This window comes from Oncorhynchus clarkii, chromosome 2, assembly GCF_045791955.1.
Source record: "Oncorhynchus clarkii lewisi isolate Uvic-CL-2024 chromosome 2, UVic_Ocla_1.0, whole genome shotgun sequence".
Classification (NCBI taxonomy): Eukaryota; Metazoa; Chordata; class Actinopteri; order Salmoniformes; family Salmonidae; genus Oncorhynchus; species Oncorhynchus clarkii.
The window spans coordinates 1,583,294-1,604,634 of NC_092148.1; the positions used below are offsets into that span (position 1 = coordinate 1,583,294).

A 21,341-nucleotide genomic window follows, 5' to 3' on the forward strand; every position below is an offset into this window, starting at 1 on the left:
GTTGGCAGCAGCCACTCAGTGTTAGTGGTGGCTGTTTAACAGTCTGATGGCCTTGAGATAGAAGCTGTTTTTCAGTCTCTCGGTCCCAGCTTTGATGCACCTGTACTGACCTCGCCTTCTGGATGATAGCAGGGTGAACAGGCAGTGGCTCGGGTGGTTGATGTCCTTGATGATCTTTATGGCCTTCCTGTAACATCGTTTGGTGTTCAGTGTTCTTCTCTTGTCTTTCAGTCTCTGGTCTCTGGTAGAAACATGTTTTATTGTGCTGCCCTCATCACAGCTGGAAGGTCCAGTCTGTTTTAACTCATCACCTCACATCATGTCATCAGAAGGTCTCTGGTCTCTGGTAGAAACATGTTTTATTGTGCTGCCCTCATCACAGCTGGAAGGTCCAGTCTGTTTTAACTCATCACCTCACATCATGTCATCAGAAGGTCTCTGGTCTCTGGTAGAAACGTGTTTATTGTGCTGCCCTCATCACAGCTGGAAGGTCCAGTCTATATGAACTCATCACCTCACATCATGTCATCAGAAGGTCTCTGGTCTCAACGTGGTAGGCCAAATAAAATGAAACCCGTCACTGAGGGAACCTGCTGTAGTTTCTCTCTGAATGTTTAACATCTCAGTGTTTTAGCTGTTTCTCCTGCAGTTGTCGACAGAGAAGAGGTCATGAGTAATGTCATGTCTCTTGAACGTTGGGGTAAAATGTGATGATTATTAATGATAAAAGTCTTCCTGTAACATTTCACCTGAACGGTAAAATAACTATGGCAACAAAGCACGGTAGCAGGACATGTCGAAGGATGTCAAATCTGTTGCTTCTCTGTCTGGAGCTTCTCTGAAAAACCCACGAAGCCTTGAGCCTCCAGTCAGCCTGTGCAGAGCAGCACGGCCATGCGTCAGAGCAGCACGGCCTGTTGAGCCTCCAGTCAGCCTGAGCGCAGAGCAGCAGGGACTGTTGAGCCTCCAGTCAGCCTGAGTGCAGAGCAGCAGGGCCTGTTGAGCCTCCAGTCAGCCTGAGTGCAGAGCAGCACAGACTGTTGAGCCTCCAGTCAGCCTGAGTGCAGAGCAGCACGGCCTGTTGAGCCTCCAGTCAGCCTGAGTGCAGAGCAGCACGGCCTGTTGAGCCTCCAGTCAGCCTGAGCGCAGAGCAGCCTGTTGAGCCTCCAGTCAGCCTGAGTGCAGAGCAGCACGGCCTGTTGAGCCTCCAGTCAGCCTGAGTGCAGAGCAGCACGGCCTGTTGAGCCTCCAGTCAGCCTGAGTGCAGAGCAGCACGGGCTGTTGAGCCTCCAGTCAGCCTGAGTGCAGAGCAGCCTGTTGAGCCTCCAGTCAGCCTGAGTGCAGAGCAGCCTGTTGAGCCTCCAGTCAGAGCAGCACGGCCTGTTGTGCCTCCAGTCAGCCTGAGTGCAGAGCAGCCTGTTGAGCCTCCAGTCAGCCTGAGTGCAGAGCAGCACGGCCTGTTGAGCCTCCAGTCAGCCTGAGTGCAGAGCAGCACGGCCTGTTGAGCCTCCAGTCAGCCTGAGTGCAGAGCAGCCGGTTGAGCCTCCAGTCAGCCTGAGTGCAGAGCAGCACGGCCTGTTGAGCCTCCAGTCAGAGCAGCAGGGCCTGTTGAGCCTCCAGTCAGAGAAGCTGGGCCTGTTGAGCCCCAGTCAGCCTGAGTGCAGAGCTCTCTCTCTCTGAGCCCTCTCTCTCTCTCTTTGAGCCCTCTCTGGTTTACCCAGCGCCTGTCTCACACACACACACACACACACACACACACACACACACACACACACACACACACACACCCTGGCACCAACAGTTCATAAACCCCTCTCTCTGGTTGGCTCTCGGGCCGCTGCTGGCCAGCCACTTCTGTGTGAGTGAGTGAAAGCCCTCCCCTTTACTCCACAGTAATGATTGATGTTTTCAAGGTAATAATGAAAGACATCAGTGAAAACTAGTTGTTTTGGCGCTGTGGATAACGGATGGCAGAGGCCGTCTGGAACAGGAGCGCTACGGTGGCCCATGTGAAACAAATGGAGAGATTGGAGCCAGTGGACTGGCTCTGAAATCATCTGTTATAATGAGCTGGCCAACGGAGCTTGGCTGTGTCCCAGAGTAGCGCTGTTAGGTCTGTGTCTCAGGCTTTGTGGTCTGGTCCTGTGTGTTAGACAGCCCAGACTAGACTGGCTGTGGAGGAAGTAGTCTCAGTCATAACGAGGTAGCTTAGTGTCGTCAGTAGCTGTGTTTCAGTGACTCGGCAGAGTCTGTAGAGTCATCTACTGTAACAGTCATAGTGTTGTCAGTAGCTGTGTTTCAGTGACTCGGCGGAGTCTGTAGAGTCATCTACTGTAACAGTCATAGTGTCTCACAGAATCCCAGGATACGTTGGCGTTAGACACCACACTTCTGTTATACATTAGACTGTAGTCTTATCTGCCTGTTAGGGAGGGAGAGCTGCTCTTCATTTACATTAGACTCTGGTCTTATCTGCCTGTTAGGGAGGGAGAGCTGCCCTTCATTTACATTAGACTGTGGTCTTATCTGCCTGTTAGGGAGGGAGAGCTGCCCTTCATTTACATTAGACTCTGGTCTTATCTGTCTGTTAGGGAGGGAGAGCTGCTCTTCATTTACATTAGACTGTAGTCTTATCTGTCTGTTAGGGAGGGAGAGCTGCTCTTCATTTACATTAGACTCTGGTCTTATCTGTCTGTCAGAGAGGGAGAGCTGCTCTTCATTTACATTAGACTGTAGTCTTATCTGCCTGTTAGGGAGGGAGAGCTGCTTTTCATTTAGGGAGGGAGAGCTGCTCTTAATTTACATTAGACTCTGGTCTTATCTGCCTGTTAGGGAGGGAGAGCTGCTTTTCATTTAGGGAGGGAGAGCTGCTCTTAATTTACATTAGACTCTGGTCTTATCTGTCTGTTAGGGAGGGAGAGCTGCCCTTCATTTACATTAGACTCTGGTCTTATCTGCCTGTTAGGGAGGGAGAGCTGCTCTTCATTTACATTAGACTGTAGTCTTATCTGTCTGTTAGGGAGGGAGAGCTGCCCTTCATTTACATTAGACTCTGGTCTTATCTGCCTGTTAGGGAGGGAGAACTGCTTTTCATTTAGGGAGGGAGAGCTGCTCTTCATTTACATTAGACTCTGGTCTTATCTGCTTGTTAGGGAGGGAGAGCTGCTCTTCATTTACATTAGACTCTGGTCTTATCTGTCTGTTAGGGAGGGAGAGCTGCCCTTCATTTACATTAGACTCTGGTCTTATCTGCTTGTTAGGGAGGGAGAGCTGCTCTTCATTTAGGGAGGGAGAGCTGCTTTTCATTTACATTAGACTGTAGTCTTATCTGCCTGTCAGGGAGGGAGAGCTGCTCTTCATTTACACTAGACTGTAGTCTTATCTGCCTGTTAGGGAGGGAGAGCTGCCCTTCATTTACATTAGACTGTAGTCTTATCTGTCTGTTAGGGAGGGAGAGCTGCCCTTCATTTACATGAGACTCTGGTCTTATCTGTCTGTTAGGGAGGGAGAGCTGCTCTTCATTTACATTAGACTGTGGTCTTATCTGCCTGTTAGGGAGGGAGAGCTGCCCTTCATTTACATTAGACTGTAGTCTTATCTGTCTGTTAGGGAGGGAGAGCTGCTCTTCATTTACATTAGACTGTAGTCTTATCTGCCTGTTAGGGAGGGAGAGCTGCTTTTCATTTAGGGAGGGAGAGCTGCCCTTCATTTACATTAGACTGTAGTCTTATCTGTCTGTTAGGGAGGGAGAGCTGCTCTTCATTTACATTAGACTGTAGTCTTATCTGTCTGTTAGGGAGGGAGAGCTGCCCTTCATTTACATCAGCTGTTTGGGAACCTCTTGGTCCTAGACTTGGCGCTCCGGTACCGCTTACCGTGCGGAAGCAGAGAGAACAGTCTATGACTAGGGTGGCTGGAGTCTTTTTTTCGGGCCTTCCTCTGACATGGCCTGTAGAGGTCCTGGATAGCAGGAAGCTTGTCCCCAGTGATGTACCGGCACCACCCTCTGTAGGTCCTTACGGTCGGATGCCAAGCAGTTGCCCTACCAGGCGGCGATGCAGCCGGTCAGGAAGGATGTTCTGCTCCGTTTTATAAGAACTGTTAATGGCAACATATGTAGAGATGAAACTCCTGTTTCCTCTCGCTCTCTCTCCCCTCTTCCTCACTCTCTCTCCCCTCTTCCTCACTCTCTCCTCGCTCTCTCCCTTCTCTCGCTCTCTCTCCCCTCTTCCTCACTCTCTCCCTTCTCTCGCTCTCTCCCCTCTTCCTCACTCTCTACCCGCTCTCTCCCTTCTATCGCTCTTTCTCCCCTCTTCCTCACTCTCTCTCCCTTCTCTCGCTCTCTCCCCTTTTCCGCACTCTCTCCTCGCTCTCTCGCTCTCTCCCCTCTTCCTCACTCTCTCCTCGCTCTCTCGCTCTCTCCCCTCTTCCTCACTCTCTCCCTTCTCTCGCTTTTTCCCCTCTTCCTCACTCTCCCCCTTCTCTGGCTTTCTCCCCTCTTCCTCACTCTCCCCTGCTCTCTCCCTTCTCTCGCGCTCTACCCTCCTCGCTCTCTACCCTCCCCTCCCTCGCTCTGTACCCTCCCCTCCCTCGTTCTCTACTCTCCCCTCCCTCGTTCTCTACTCTCCCCTCCCTCGTTCTCTACTCTCCCCTCCCTCGTTCTCTACTCTCCCCTCCCTCGTTCTCTACTCTCCCCTCCCTCGTTCTCTACTCTCCCCTCCCTCGTTCTCTACCCTCCCCTCTCTCGCTCTCTCCCCTCTCTCTCTCTCTCTCTCTCTCTCTCTCTCTCTCTCTCTCCCTCTCCTCTCTCTCCTCCCCTCTCCTCTTGCTCTCCTCTCTCTCCTCCCCTCTCCTTCGTTGTCTCCCCTCTCTCTCCCCTCTCCCTCGCTCTCTCTCCTCGCCTCTCTCCTTCCCTCTACTATTGCTCTCCTCTCTCTACCCTGCCCTTTCTCTCTCCCCTCTCCTCTCCCCTCTCCCCCTCTCCCTCGCTCTTAGTCTTTTCTGTGAGTAGCTGCTTGTGTCCAGGTTGTTGTTGCTATAGATTTATATCCTGGCCTGTAAACCATGGGCCTGTTCACCAACAAATGTGATTTATGAGTAATGCACACGGCTGACCTACAGGGTCGCCAATCTGGATCGCTGCTGCTTATGCTGCACTTTCCCCTCCTGTGAAGTGAGCCGGGGAACCCAAATGGCACCCTTATTCCCTATTTAGTGCACTACATTTGACCAGAGTCCTATGGGGTTCCTCTAAAATAGTGCAGTAGTTTGGGAATAGGGTGCCATTTGGTTTGCAGTAGACTGGTTCTGTCTGTGTCTGAGGCCAGAGAATGGAGCTCTGGTTCTGTCTGGGTCTGAGGCCAGAGAATGGAGCTCTGGTTCTGTCTGGGTATGAGGCCAGAGAATGGAGCTCTGGTTCTGTCTGGGTCTGAGGCCAGAGAATGGAGCTCTGGTTCTGTCTGGGTCTGAGGCCAGAGAATGGAGCTCTGGTTCTGTCTGGGTCTGAGGCCAGAGAATGGAGCTCTGGTTCTGTCTGGGTCTGAGGCCAGAGAATGGAGCTCTGGTTCTGTCTGGGTCTGAGGCCAGAGAATGGAGCTCTGGTTCTGTCTGGGTCTGAGGCCAGAGAATGGAGCTCTGGTTCTGTCTGGGTCTGAGGCCAGAGAATGGAGCTCTGGTTCTGTCTGGGTCTGAGGCCAGAGAATGGAGCTCTGGTTCTGTCTGGGTCTGAGGCCAGAGAATGGAGCTCTGGTTCTGTCTGGGTCTGAGGCCAGAGAATGGAGCTCTGGTTCTGTCTGGGTCTGAGGCCAGAGAATGGAGCTCTGGTTCTGTCTGGGTCTGAGGCCAGAGAATGGAGCTCTGGTTCTGTCTGGGTCTGAGGCCAGAGAATGGAGCTCTGGTTCTGTCTGGGTCTGAGGCCAGAGAATGGAGCTCTGGTTCTGTCTGGGTCTGAGGCCAGAGAATGGAGCTCTGGTTCTGTCTGGGTCTGAGGCCAGAGAATGGAGCTCTGGTTCTGTCTGGGTCTGAGGCCAGAGAATGGAGCTCTGGTTCTGTCTGGGTCTGAGGCCAGAGAATGGAGCTCTGGTTCTGTCTGGGTCTGAGGCCAGAGAATGGAGCTCTGGTTCTGTCTGGGTCTGAGGCCAGAGAATGGAGCTCTGGTTCTGTCTGGGTCTGAGGCCAGAGAATGGAGCTCTGGTTCTGTCTGGGTCTGAGGCCAGAGAATGGAGCTCTGGTTCTGTCTGGGTCTGAGGCCAGAGAATGGAGCTCTGGTTCTGTCTGGGTCTGAGGCCAGAGAATGGAGCTCTGGTTCTGTCTGGGTCGGAGGCCAGAGAATGGAGCTCTGGTTCTGTCTGAGGCCAGAGAATGGAGCTCTTGTTCTGTCTAAGGCCCGAGAATGGAGCTCTTGTTCTGTCTGAGGCCCGAGAATGGAGCTCTTGTTCTGTCCGAGGCCAGAGAATGGAGCTCTGGTTCTGTCCGAGGCCAGAGAATGGAGCTCTGGTTCTGTCCGAGGCCAGAGAATGGAGCTCTGGTTCTGTCCGAGGCCAGAGAATGGAGCTCTGGTTCTGTCCGAGGCCAGAGAATGGAGCTCTGGTTCTGTCCGAGGCCAGAGAATGGAGCTCTGGTTCTTTTCCTCAGCAGAGTCTGAGCTGAACCACGTCAGGCTATTCGGCTGTAAGACTCCGCTATTTAGATGGAGATCGAGGGGCTTTATCAGACAGTTGGCCTGGGGAGTGAGTGAGTGTGTGGAAGGGTTAGTGTGTGACTGAGGGAGAGAGTGTGTGTGTGTGTTGCTTTGTACTGAACAGGCCTGACGCCAGTAGTGTTTAGTGAGGGTGTGTTGATGGTTACCAGTGGAACAGCCTCCTGAGAATCAGATTTAAAAAATAACAAAAAGCTCTCTCCCTCTCTCCTTCCTTACTTTTCCTTCCCTCTCTCCTTCCTTTCTTTTCCTTCCCTCTCTCCTTCCTTTCATTTACTTCCCTCTCTCCTTCCCTCTTTCCTTCCCTCTCTCCTTCCTTTCTTTTCCTTCCCTCTCTCCTTCCTTTCTTTTCCTTCCCTCTCTCCTTCCTTTCTTTTCCTTCCCTCTCTCCTTCCTTTCTTTTACTTCCCTCTCTCCTTCCCTCTTTCCTTCCCTCTCTCCTTCCTTTCTTTTCCTTCCCTCTCTCCTTCCTTTCTTTTCCTTCCCTCTCTCCTTCCTTTCTTTTCCTTCCCTCTCTCATTCCTTTCTTTTCCTTCCCTCTCTCCTTCCCTTCCTTTCCTTCCCTCTCTCCTTCCCTTCCTTTCCTTCCCTCTCTCCTCCCTTCCCTCACTTTCTCTTTCGCTCCCTCTCTTCCATCCCACTCTTTCCTTCTCTCTTCCTTTCCTCACTCCCATTCTCTTTCCTTCCCTCTCTCCTTCCTTCCCTTCCTTCCCTTCTCCCATTTCTCGCGTGCTCTTCCTTCCTTCCCTCTTTCCTTCTCTCTCTCCTTCCCTCTTTCCTTCCCTCGCGCTCCGCTCCCCCTTTCTCTCTCGTTCCCTCCCCTCTCACTTTTCTTCCTTCTCTTCATTCCTTCTGTCTCCTTCCTTGCTCTCCTGCTCCCCCCCCTGGCTCCCTCTCCTTCTTCCTTTCCACCTTCTATCTTTTCCTCACTGACACACTCCCTCCCCTCCCGCCTTTCCCCTCTCTCTTGTTTTGTCTCTCTTGTTAGCCCAACAGATTGGTGAGAACTACCCCCCCCCCCCCCCCCCCCCCCCTCCTATTCCTCCGTGACTGTGAATTCCTCCCTGTGTTTATGCCCATAGCTCCATGTTGTATTGTCTTCAGTAGATCTACAGGCTGGGAGTCTAAGCCATGAATGTCTCCCTGCTATGTGGCCTTGTCCTGCTGGACAGCCAGTAGATCTACAGGCTGGGAGTCTAAGCCATAAATGTCTCCCTGCTATGTGGCCTTGTCCTGCTGGACAGCCAGTAGATCTACAGGCTGGGAGTCTAAGCCATGAATGTCTCCCTGCTATGTGGCCTTGTCCTGCTGGACAGCCAGTAGATCTACAGGCTGGGAGTCTAAGCCATGAATGTCTCCCTGCTATGTGCCCTTGTCCTGCTGGACAGCCAGTAGATCTACAGGCTGGGAGTCTAAGCCATGAATGTCTCCCTGCTATGTGGCCTTGTCCTGCTGGACAGCCAGTAGATCTACAGGCTGGGATTCTAAGCCATGAATGTCTCCCTGCTATGTGCCCTTGTCCTGCTGGACAGCCAGTAGATCTACAGGCTGGGAGTCTAAGCCATGAATGTCTCCCTGCTATGTGGCCTTGTCCTGCTGGACAGCCAGTAGATCTACAGGCTGGGATTCTAAGCCATGAATGTCTCCCTGCTATGTGGCCTTGTCCTGCTGGACAGCCAGTAGATCTACAGGCTGGGAGTCTAAGCCATGAATGTCTCCCTGCTATGTGGCCTTGTCCTGCTGGACAGCCAGTAGATCTACAGGCTGGGAGTCTAAGCCATAAATGTCTCCCTGCTATGTGGCCTTGTCCTGCTGGACAGCCAGTAGATCTACATGCTGGGAGTCTAAGCCATGAATGTCTCCCTGCTATGTGCCCTTGTCCTGCTGGACAGCCAGTAGATCTACAGGCTGGGAGTCTAAGCCATGAATGTCTCCCTGCTATGTGCCCTTGTCCTGCTGGACAGCCAGTAGATCTACAGGCTGGGAGTCTAAGCCATGAATGTCTCCCTGCTATGTGCCCTTGTCCTGCTGGACAGCCAGTAGATCTACAGGCTGGGAGTCTAAGCCATGAATGTCTCCCTGCTATGTGCCCTTGTCCTGCTGGACAGCCAGTAGATCTACAGGCTGGGAGTCTAAGCCATGAATGTCTCCCTGCTATGTGGCCTTGTCCTGCTGGACAGCCAGTAGATCTACAGGCTGGGAGTCTAAGCCATGAATGTCTCCCTGCTATGTGCCCTTGTCCTGCTGGACAGCCAGTAGATCTACAGGCTGGGAGTCTAAGCCATGAATGTCTCCCTGCTATGTGCCCTTGTCCTGGTGGACAGCCAGTAGATCTACAGGCTGGGAGTCTAAGCCATGAATGTCTCCCTGCTATGTGGCCTTGTCCTGCTGGACAGTCAGTAGTCTTTAAATAGTGTTTCTTTGTATTCTGTTATTTACTCTTAAACTGCGCTGGGTGTTTCTGCGTTCTTCCACCCTCAAAAACAAGTTACCACAATGTTGTTGGGTGTTTTTATTATTAGAAAGGAAATAAAATATATATTTTTAACCCCTTATCCAATGGATCCAGTTATTGAATATTTTATTTGAATGGCCCTCGTACGGTTCCATGTGAATCTTTTTAAACCTGTACATCTGTTTGTTGTAGTGGGCTTTATCCAGAGGATTACACACATTTCAAGGATGCTTTCTGAAACTAGAATGGGGTTTTAACAAGAAAACAAACTTGTGTGTGTATGTGTGTGTGTGTGTGTGTGTGTGTGTGTGTGTGTGTATATATGGCCTTGTAAAATATGAGTTCCCCCTTAGTAACTGACTGACTGTGTCACTGGTTTCAAGGTAAAGATAGAGTTAGTTATATGACATCATCATACACACGATAACTAACTTCATGCTTGTAAATCAACAACAGAATTCAAATCTGCCCAAACCGTCACTATTCGCACTTCGCTCCCTGATATTGTTGTCTCTGAACAGAAGGCAGACAGGCTGAGTCAGAACATCCCACGCCTCAAACTATAGAAAGCAAAATGGAGGTATGTCCTGAAACTATGACCCCCCCCCCCATGAGTAGAGAAACACAACTGAAGCACAAAATAAGTCATTTTTTAAATTCATGATTTGGTGCGAACCGTGACTGAAGCGGAGCAGAAATGACAATAGGAATCATTTTTTTAAATAGCCACAAAGATATATATTTGTTCTGCGTGAAAAAAACCCGCTGAATTCTGCGTTAACACGACCTCTTCTAGTTTATGCTGCAATGTGTATCTTTTTTTGGGGGGGGGATGATCAGACAAAATTCACATAGAGATGTGTGTTATAGATCTGTCATTTGCATTGAATGCAAGTCTAAGAAGCAATAGATATGTTCTATGTGCTCTATTTCGATGCTTCCTGTTAAGATTAGTTTTTAATATATTTTGCTTCCTTGTTTTGTACACCAGCTTCAAACACCTGAAAAATACAGAATTTTTTGCTTATGAAAAATATATTTTATATTTAAGATGGTACAATGATTATCTACAATATACTTGCTTGTTTTGTGTCACACAAACTGAAATTATTGCAAACCATTCGAATTTTAGTCGACCAGGAAATGGCAGGATGATTTTTAAAGGTAGATTTATCATCAGACAGTTGGCTTGCTTACAGATCACAGTACATCCAGAACATCCCTTAAACTACAGAGACTACAGCTGTGTTTAGTTCACCCTGAGTGATTTGACTCTGACTCTGACACCTAATGACATAATTAAACAGAAACTACAGCTGCGTTTAGTTCACCCTGAGTGATTTGACTCTGACTCTGACACCTAATGACATAATTAAACAGAAACTACAGCTGTGTTTAGTTCACCCTGAGTGACTCTGACACCTAATGACATAATTAAACAAACTACAGCTGCGTTTAGTTCACCCTGAGTGATTTGACTCTGACTCTGACACCTAATGACATAATTAAACAGAAACTACAGCTGTGTTTAGTTCACCCTGAGTGACTCTGACACCTAATGACATAATTAAACAGAAACCACAGCTGCGTTTAGTTCACCCTGAGTGATTTGACTCTGACTCCTAATGACATAATTAAACAGAAACTACAGCTGCGTTTAGTTCACCCTGAGTGATTTGACTCTGACTCTGACTCCTCATGACATAATTAAACAGAAACTACAGCTGTGTTTAGTTCACCCTGAGTGATTTGACTCTGACTCTGACTCCTAATGACATAACAAACCTCAAATTAAACACAATGTTCCCCCTTTGTCAACTATATTATTTATTGATCTTACAAAAAACTAAGGGCACCCTACTATTCTCTATGGGATATGGTCAAAAGTAGTGCACTATATAGGGAATAGGGTGCCATTTGGGATGCACCCTGGGCTATTTATGTGCCCGGTAACAGTGAATTTCTCTAAGGGCCTATGTGTAAGAGCTGCCTTTGTGACAGATGATCGTTAGCTTGGTTGTATCCCTTCTCCAGACTCATTTGGTTTCGCTAGCCTAGTTAACCTGGTTTCCTGGTCTGCCTGTGATTTAAGATGAGGACTGGTCCTTGTGGAGTAACTGGGTCACAGTGATAGAGGGGTTGTCATGGTGACAGAGGGGTTGGTATTGTTATTGTTGTTTTTTTCACTCGGGAGGGGAAACCCGCAGGTGGAGGGGAAATGGGTCACAGCTGAGGCTACTGCCAGCCTGCATCTGCTGTATGTGGCTCTCTTAGGTAGAGTGAGTTAACCTCTGCAGAGATCTATAGGTGTGTGTGTGTGTGTGTGTGTGGCTCTTAGGTAGAGTGATCTCTTAGGTAGAGTGAGTTAACCTCTGCAGAGATCTATAGGTGCTTTGTGTGTGTGGCTCTTAGGTAGAGTGAGTTAACCTCTGCAGAGATCTATAGGTGCTGTGTGTGTGTGGCTCTTAGGTAGAGTGAGTTAACCTCTGTAGAGATCTATAGGTGTGTGTGTGTGTGTGTGTGTGTGTGGCTCTTAGGTAGAGTGATCTCTTATGTAGAGTGAGTTAACCTCTGTAGAGATCTATAGGTGCTGTGTGTGTGTTTGTGTGGCTCTTAGGTAGAGTGAGTTAACCTCTGCAGAGATCTATAGGTGCTGTGTGTGTGTGTGTGTGTGTGGCTCTTAGGTAGAGTGAGTTAACCTCTGCAGAGATCTATAGCTGCTGTGTGTGTGTCAGGTAGAGTGAGTTAACCTCTGCAGAGATCTATAGCTGCTGTGTGTGTGTGTGTGGCTCTTAGGTAGAGTGAGTTAACCTCTGTAGAGATCTATAGCTGCTGTGTGTGTGTGTGGCTCTTAGGTAGAGTGAGTTAACCTCTGTAGAGATCTATAGCTGCTGTGTGTGTGTGTGGCTCTTAGGTAGAGTGAGTTAACCTCTGCAGAGATCTATAGCTGCTGTGTGTTGTGGATCAGGGACCTTATTGTTTGTGTGTTTGTCTCTCTCTATTCAAGGAACGCGTCCCACGGGGCTGGTTGTTTTGCAGGGCTCAGGTTGTGTTGATGCCGAGCTTGATGTGCAGCTGGCATGGCTGTGAAGGGCTGACTGTGCCAACCCGCGTCTGGGTCGCTCCCGACCCCTCGTCTGGGTCGCTCCCGACCCCTCGCTACGACAGAACACGTTGATCTGTCTGTCTGTCTCTGTCTCTGTCTCTGTCTGTCTGTCTGTCTGTCTGTCTGTCTGTCTGTCTGTCTGTCCCAGAAAAAATATAGTTTTACTTATGGTTTCGGCCTTGTGAAATGAATCCTATTTTTATGGTTTCAGACTTGTGAAAAGAATCCTATTTTTATGGTTTCAGACTTGTGAAAAGAATCCTACTTTTATGGTTTCAGACTTGTGGAATGAATCCTACTTTCATGGTTTCAGACTTGTGGAATGAATCCTACTTATCTTCCCCAGATTATATTGCTGATTATTATATTTATGAAAACCATTGTTGCAAATTGTTTGACACAAATCTCTGATTAGGCCGGTATGATGGTTCGTTGGACGATATTTGTAGCCCAGTTCAGATACGTAAGATGAGAGAGCTAGCTAGCTATTTTGCGACACATAGGTCGTCTAGATTGCTGATATTTATCTGACAGTTCACAAAGTGGTTACGGATGAAGACCGTCATAAAAATAAAATCATGGTCATAAACATTTAAAAAAAATAGATTACATTTAATAAATGTGGGGTGGTCCGTTTCTGCGATGGAATCTTAACAAACGTGATGCGACTTTGTTGCCCATGGCTGAAACAAACCAGGTGTTTTGGCAAATGATGAGTAGCATGGGCTTGAAACCTCTCACCCCGGGAATTTGACTGGTAAACTCAGGGTTACACTCACAATGGCTGCGGCAGGGTAGCCTAGTGGTTAGAGTGTAGGGACGGCAGGTAGCCTAGTGGTTAGAGTGGAGGGGCGGCAGGTAGCCTAGTGGTTAGAGTGGAGGGGCGGCAGGTAGCCTAGTGGTTAGAGTGGAGGGGCGGCAGGTAGCCTAGTGGTTAGAGTGGAGGGGCGGCAGGTCGCCTAGTGGTTAGAGTGGAGGGGCGGCAGGTAGCCTAGTGGTTAGAGTGTAGGGACGGAAGGTAGCCACTCTAACCGAGTGTTGGACTTGTAACCGGAAGGTTGCAAGTTCAAATCCCCGAGCTGACAAGGTAAAAATCTGTCGTTCTGCCCCTGAACAGGCAGTTAACCCACTGTTCCTAGGCTGTCGGCCACCCGGCCTTGTTGAGTCGTCGGCCACTCGGCCTTGTGGAGTCGTCGGCCACCCGGCCTTGTGGAGTCGTCGGCCACTCGGCCTTGTGGAGTCGTCGGCCACTCGGCCTTGTGGAGTCGTCGGCCACTCGGCCTTGTGGAGTCGTCGGCCACTCGGCCTTGTGGAGTCGTCGGCCACTCGGCCTTGTTGAGACACTCCAAACCAGAAGGTGGCAGTAGAGTTGATTGGCCATGCCTGTCCGTACGCGTTGCTATTGGTCGAAGAGGAAGAGGAAGAGGACCTCCATCTGACGTCTCAGTTTCCCAGAAACCAAATGAATTGACTTCCAGGCAGTGAAACAGCAGTATCTTCCAGGAGTCACGGACGTCACGTTTCCACTTCCTACCAAGATAAACAAAACACAAGTCAACTCTCGACTTTCTTTCCGTTATAAGTGATTCATTTAACACCTGTTTTTGATCCAACCTTTAACCTTACTCCCAGGGTTTTTGATCCAACCTTTAACCTTACTCCCAGGGTTTTTGATCCAACCTTTAACCTTACTCCCAGGGTTTTTGATCCAACCTTTAACCTTACTCCCAGGGTTTTTGATCCAACCTTTAACCTTACTCCCAGGGTTTTTGATCCAACCTTTGACCTTACTCCCAGGGTTTTTGATCCAACCTTTGACCTTACTCCCAGGGTTTTTGATCCAACCTTTGACCTTACTCCCAGGGTTTTTGATCCAACCTTTGACCTTACTCCCAGGGTTTTTGATCCAACCTTTGACCTTACTCCCAGGGTTTTTGATCCAACCTTTGACCTTACTCCCAGGGTTTTTGATCCAACCTTTGACCTTACTCCCAGGGTTTTTGATCCAACCTTTGACCTTACTCCCAGGGTTTTTGATCCAACCTTTGACCTTACTCCCAGGGTTTTTGATCCAACCTTTGACCTTACTCCCAGGGTTTTTGATCCAACCTTTGACCTTACTCCCAGGGTTTTTGATCCAACCTTTGACCTTACTCCCAGGGTTTTTGATCCAACCTTTGACCTTACTCCCAGGGTTTTTGATCCAACCTTTGACCTTCCTCCCAGGGTTCTTTTACAAGGTTTTAACATAGCAAGATATCTGTTCAATAAAAATAAATATCTTCCTGTTTAGATTGGTTTAATGGCTAAGTAGTTCATTCACCTTAATGTCCTTCCTTCGCGGGCAGAGTGGCGTGTGTTTTAAGTCTGGTCTTCATCAGTATAGTGTTTTACTGCTGTCTGTAGTGTGACTCATACGCTGTGTGTGTTTTAAGTCTGGTGTTCATCAGTATAGTGTTTTGGAGTAAGTTCTCACAGTAAACACACACACACACACACACACACACACAGTATGGAGTTGCGTCAAACTAATCTCGCATTTAGATTTAGTGTCGTGAGTCTTATATATTTTTTTTTATCTCCCCCAAGGGTTTTTTTACGGATGTTAAGTGATTTAGAATTGATCGTGTTTGTTGGCGTTGTGTGTTCGGTAAACGCTCCGTTTCTCACACCAGTGGGCGTCATCACACCACGCTAGGTTAGCCGGACCACTTCCTTCCTGTCTCTGCTGCTGTTTTCTGGGTTTTCTTTTCTCCCTTTCACAGTTTTTACTGTACATTTAGTTCTGGTTTCACTTCTGTCAACAACAATTACTGAACCCACTGCCTTTACAGCAGCAGGGGTTCTGTAGCCTTTAAACACTGTGGGTGTGTTCATAATGACACCCTGTTGTATAGGCTTTAACACTGTGGGTGTGTTTAACACTGTGGGTGTGTTGCTAATGACACCCTGTTATATAGGCTTTAACACTGTGGGTGTGTTTAACACTGTGGGTGTGTTGCTAAAGACACCCTGTTATATAGGCTTTAACAGAAAACAGAATAAATATTTAGCTTCTTATTGTAATTTGGGTATAGGCCTGTCCCTGCCTCCTCTCTCTGGTCCCTGCCTCCTCTCTCTGGGTATAGGCCTGTCCCTGCCTCCTCTCTCTGGGTATAGGCCTGTCCTTGCCTCCTCTCTCTGGGTATAGGCCTGTCCCCGACTCCTCTCTCTGACTATAGGCCTGTCCCTGCCTCCTCTCTCTGGGTATAGGTCTGTCCCTGCCTCCTCTCTCTGGGTATAGGCCTTTGATATGTTGTGTTATCTGAGGCGAGGAAATGCAAGAAGGGGGTGTCGGGGTGGTTCCTGGGTTCTCCCCGCCTGCGACCCGCGTGGTGCGTGAGAGCCTGCCCCCCCCCCCCCCTCGCTGCTCTGGTCAGGGAGGGGGAGGGGGAGCCTGCCTCCCTTAGAGCCTCACAGCCCGACACAGGGCCTGTGTTTGCTCCAGTGAGGCTGGGTAATGGATAGTAAGTGAAATATCTAGTTCAGCGGTGTGGGAGGATGCAGGAGGCTTGGATGCAGGAGGCTTGGATGCAGGAGGCTTGCACTGCGCCAGGCAGGCTGGCCTAGAATCATACCGTGTGTGTGTGTGTGTTTATTCATTACACAGTGTGACAGGTCTCCAGGCAGATAGCGTGGAGGCTGGGGTATGGAGGATAAAACTCCCACTATCCCCCTGAGGTCCAGCTGATCCTGGCATCGTATTCCGCCTCGCCTCCCCCTCGCTGCTCTGGTCAGGGGGGGGAGGGGGGAGGAGGGGGATGGGGAGGAGGAGGGGGATGGGGAGGGGGAGGGGGATGGGGAGGAGGAGGAGGAAGAGGAGGAGGAGGAGGGGGAGGACACAATTAATTGCTGTAACTGGAGAAGTGCGATATTAATGGGTGTGTGGAACGGGCTGAAGGGTCCTGGGTTGTTGAGTTGTGATTTGATCTAATACTGAACTTCTGTTGTCTTCCCTCCACCTCTCTCTCTTCGCTTACTCTCTCTGTCTCCGTCTCGCTCCTTCTCTCTCTCTCTTCGCTTACTCTCTCTGTCTCTCTCTTTCTTCTCCTACTCTCTCTGTCTCTCTCTCTTCTCTTACTCTCTCTCTCTCTCTTCTCTTACTCTCTCTGTCTCTCTCTCTCTTCTCTTACTCTCTCTGTCTTCTCTTACTCTCTCTGTCTCTGTCTCGCTCCTTCTCTCTCTCTCTTCGCTTACTCTCTGTCTCCATCTCGCTCCCTCTCTCTCTCTCTCCTGCTGTTTCTCTCTCTCTCCCGCTGTTTCTCCCTCTCTCTCCTGCTGTTTCTCTCTCTCCCTCCAGAGGACCCTGCGGAGGCTGATCTGTGGCTGCTCAACAGCTGCACTGTGAAAAACCCGGCCGAAGATCACTTCAGAAACTCCATCAAGTAAGCCCCCCCTCCTCCCTCTCCTCCTCCTCCTCCTCCTCCCTCTCTCCTAGTCTTCCTCCCCCTCTTCTTCTTCATCTCATCACTCACGCACACCCCTGGAGGCAGGGTTCACACGATACCCCTGGAGGCAGGGGTTCACACGATACCCCTGGAGGCAGGGGTTCACACGATACCCCTGGAGGCAGGGGTTCACACGATACCCCTGGAGGCAGGGGTTCACACGATACCCCTGGAGGCAGGGGTTCACACGATACCCCTGGAGGCAGGGGTTCACACGATACCCCTGGAGGCAGGGTTCACCCGATACCCCTGGAGGCAGGGTTCACCCGATACCCCTGGAGGCAGGGTTCACCCGATACCCCTGGAGGCAGGATTCACACGATACCCCTGGAGGCAGGGTTCACACGATACCCCTGGAGGCAGGGTTCACACGATACCCCTGGAGGCAGGGTTCACACGATACCCCTGGAGGCAGGGGTTCACCCGATACCCCTGGAGGCAGGGGTTCACCCGATACCCCTGGAGGCAGGGGTTCACCCGATACCCCTGGAGGCAGGGGTTCACCCGATACCCCTGGAGGCAGGGGTTCACCCGATACCCCTGGAGGCAGGGGTTCACCCGATACCCCTGGAGGCAGGGGTTCACCCGATACCCCTGGAGGCAGGGGTTCACCCGATACCCCTGGAGGCAGGGGTTCACCCGATACCCCTGGAGGCAGGGGTTCACCCGATACCCCTGGAGGCAGGGGTTCACCCGATACCCCTGGAGGCAGGGGTTCACCCGATACCCCTGGAGGCAGGGGTTCACCCGATACCCCTGGAGGCAGGGGTTCACCCGATACCCCTGGAGGCAGGGGTTCACCCGATACCCCTGAAAAAGAAACCCGGTTGAGAACCCTGGAGGCAGTAAAAACAGGACTTTAAGGCCTACATCTCTTCCACTGATATCTACACTTCTGTTTCCTGGCACACTCAAAATAACTAATCTCTCAGCTGCTGTAGAAACATCTGATTTGGTACTGTGATACCATGTTTCCCCCTCTACACACACAAAACCCAGGGATTTTTAAGGGTAAACAAAATGAAATGGTGACTTATAGGCTGTTGTGGAGGAGTTGTAGGAAGAGTCATCTGGGCAGAGGCTTGATGACCAGCCTGGTAGATGGACAGACACAGGGACAAAGGCTGACTGGCTAGGCTGGCTGGCGGACAGGGACAGATGTGGCTGACTAGCCTGGCAGACGGACAGGGACAGAGGCTGGCTGACTAGCCTGGCAGACGGACAGACACAGGGACAGATGCTGACTGGCTAGCCTGGCAGACGGACAGACAGGGACAGATGCTGGCTCACTAGCCTGGCAGACGGACAGACAGGGACAGGTGCTGGCTGACTAGCCTGGCAGACGGACAGGGACAGAGGCTGGCTGCCTAGCCTGGCAGACGGACAGACACATGGACAGAGGCTGGCTGACTAGCCTGGCAGACGGACAGACAGGGACAGATGCTGACTGGCTAGCCTGGCAGACGGACAGACAGGGACAGATGCTGGCTGATTAGCCTGGCAGACGGACAGACACAGGGACATATGCTGACTGGCTAGCCTGGCAGACGGACAGACGGACAGATGCTGGCTGATTAGCCTGGCAGACGGACAGACAGGGACAGATGCTGGCTGACTAGCCTGGCAGACGGACAGACAGGGACAGATGCTGGCTGACTAGCCTGGCAGACGGACGGACAGGGACAGATGCTGGCTGATTAGCCTGGCAGACGGACGGACAGGGACAGATGCTGGCTGACTAGCCTGGCAGACGGACAGACAGGGACAGATGCTGGCTGACTAGCCTGGCAGACGGACAGACAGGGACAGATGCTGGCTGACTAGCCTGGCAGACGGACAGACAGGGACAGATGCTGGCTGACTAGCCTGGCAGACGGACAGACACAGGGACATATGCTGGCTGACTAGCCTGGCAGACGGACAGACAGGGACAGATGCTGGCTGACTAGCCTGGCAGACGGACAGACAGGGACAGATGCTGGCAGACGGACAGACAGGGACAGATGCTGGCTGACGGACAGACAGGGACAGATGCTGGCTGACTAGCCTGGCAGACGGACGGACAGGGACAGATGCTGGCTGACTAGCCTGGCCCTGTGTTGACATTCTCTCCTTGAATACAGCCTTTGATTGGTTTTGATCGGTCCAAAGTGCCTTGGTTCCCTCACTGTAGCGTGACAGTGATGACACTCATTAAAGAGCACTGTTCAATTCTCAGATGACACCCTATTCCAACCTTTTTAAAGGCCGAGACCAATAGTAGTGCACTCTGGGTAAATAGTGCAGCGGGGAGTGATCCCACAACACCGCTGATGACATCACTCTGACCATGTCCACTGTGTTCTATATCCCCAGACTGTAGCGTAACTAATTAACCAGGTAGTTTGTATTTTCAGTCCTATGCCCCTCTAACCCTAACAGGAAGTAACCTTACATAGCCGACACAAGTGGATCTGTGTTTCTTTTTGGCAGTACGGTAACAGTTTGGACACTCGGTACTAGATGTCAATGTGAAGGATAAACGGGTAGTGCTGAGAGAGACGAGGTGTGCTGTCCTCCCTGACTGACTGAACAGAGAGGAGGCTGGCCTCTGAGACGTCCTCCCTGACTGACTGAACAGAGAGGAGGCTGGCCTCTCAGACGTCTTCACTGACTGACTGAACAGAGAGGAGGCTGGCCTCTCAGACGTCCTCGCTGACTGACTGAACAGAGAGATGGCTGGCCTCTCAGACGTCCTTGCTGACTGACTGAACAAAGATGAGGCTGGCCTCTCAGACGTGCTCCCTGACTGACTGAACAGAGAGGAGGCTGGCCTCTCAGACGTCCTCGCTGACTGAACAGAACAGAGGCTGGCCTCGTATGATGATGCACAGACATCCTCTGAGCCAGCCCCAGTAAGTAGCCTCTCTGGCCTAAACTGTTGGCTACTATATTGAGGTTTGTCTCTGCTTGACCTTCTCTCTTGCTGAGAGCTCTTAGTTAACCCACTTTAGGACAAAGTGGTAATGACACAAATATATTGCACAGTTTTATTTTTTTTTGTCCATCTGAAATAGTGTGTCTTATCAGACTCAGCCATAACGAGGCCAACGGGACCAACAATAGATTAGCACACCAGGGGCTAATGTAATATAATGTATCAATGATTCAGATGCTATGGTAATTTCTGAGGGCCGGGTATCTTTTGTTCCAGCACTTGCTGCGGTAGTGGTGGTGCTCGGCTTATTCACACTGCTAGGCCGCGCTGCTAATTACCAGCCTAATTGAAGTGAGCGGCTGCCTGCCCTGGGCGTCTGCAGTACGAAGTGGCTCCAGAGGGGAATGTTGAGGCTCCTGGTGTGTGTGTGTGTGTGTGTGTGTGTGTCATGGTTCCAAACGCCTGCTTCTAAACTGCCACTTCCACCATATGGTCATTGATCTTACTGTGAGCTGCTGGGGCAGACTCCTCGGTGATAAGACAGGGAGCAGGAGGTCATAGGTGTGTGTGTGTGTGTGTGTGTGTGATGATGTGTCGTGTGGTTGTGCTAATGTGTTAGATGGTGATTGGGTGAGAGAGACAATGAGAGAAAAGGGAAGTGTGTTTTAGAACACTGTTATCCAGGTTGTTTTGTTATCATGGTTGTTTTGTTATCCAGGGTTGTTTTGTTGTCCGTGGTTGTTTTGTTATCATGGTTGTTTTGTTGTCCGTGGTTGTTTTGTTGTCCGTGGTTGTTTTGTTGTCCAGGGTTGTTTTGTTGTCCAGGGTTGTTTTGTTGTCCATGGTTGTTTTGTTGTCCGTGGTTGTTTTGTTGTCCGTGGTTGTTTTGTTGTCCGTGGTTGTTTTGTTGTCCAGGGTTGTTTTGTTATCATGGTTGTTTTGTTGTCCGTGGTTGTTTTGTTGTCCGTGGTTGTTTTGTTGTCCAGGGTTGTTTTGTTGTCCGTGGTTGTTTTGTTGTCCAGGGTTGTTTTGTTGTCCAGGGTTGTTTTGTTGTCCAGGGTTGTTTTGTTGTCCAGGGTTGTTTTGTTGTCCAGGGTTGTTTTGTTGTCCGTGGTTGTTTTGTTGTCCGTGGTTGTTTTGTTGTCCAGGGTTGTTTTGTTGTCCGTGGTTGTTTTGTTGTCCAGGGTTGTTTTGTTGTCCAGGGTTGTTTTCTTCTGTGTGTCGACAAGGACCAGCATTGTCCTCTCCCTTGGTGTTTAGTGTTGTGGTTGATCAGTTACAGCAGGTAGGCTATATCTGACCTAACACAGCTCTGATTCAAAGGATTGGTTGATTTCCATTCGCCAGTATAACGAAATCAACTAATATTCACATTTTTACACACATGTAGATCAAGATGCAGCTTAAATCAATATAGACCGGAGTCAAATTAGATGGTGAGTTATGGCTCCTAACTGTCGTGAGTCTAAGAGATGGTGAGGTATGGCTCTCCTAACTGTGGTGTGTCTCTAAGAGATGGTGAGGTATGGCTCTCCTAACTGTGGTGTGTCTAAGAGATGGTGAGGTATGGTTCTCCTAACTGTGGTGTGTCTCTAAGAGATGGTGAGGTATGGCTCTCCTAACTGTGGTGTGTCTAAGAGATGGTGAGGTATGGCTCTCCTAACTGTGGTGTGTCTAAG

The 21,341-nt window shown here is 50.2% G+C and overlaps 1 protein-coding gene across 1 annotated transcript in view; it reads left to right on the top strand.

The window, feature by feature from the left end:
• The window catches only part of LOC139418921 (threonylcarbamoyladenosine tRNA methylthiotransferase-like), a 404,223-nt gene that overhangs the window by 86,775 nt on the left and 296,107 nt on the right, over positions 1–21,341 (top strand). Inside the window, exon 4 of the mRNA XM_071168710.1 lies at positions 16,598–16,682. Coding sequence (XP_071024811.1) covers positions 16,598–16,682 — 85 coding nt within the window. The remainder of the gene's footprint in view (positions 1–16,597; positions 16,683–21,341) is intronic.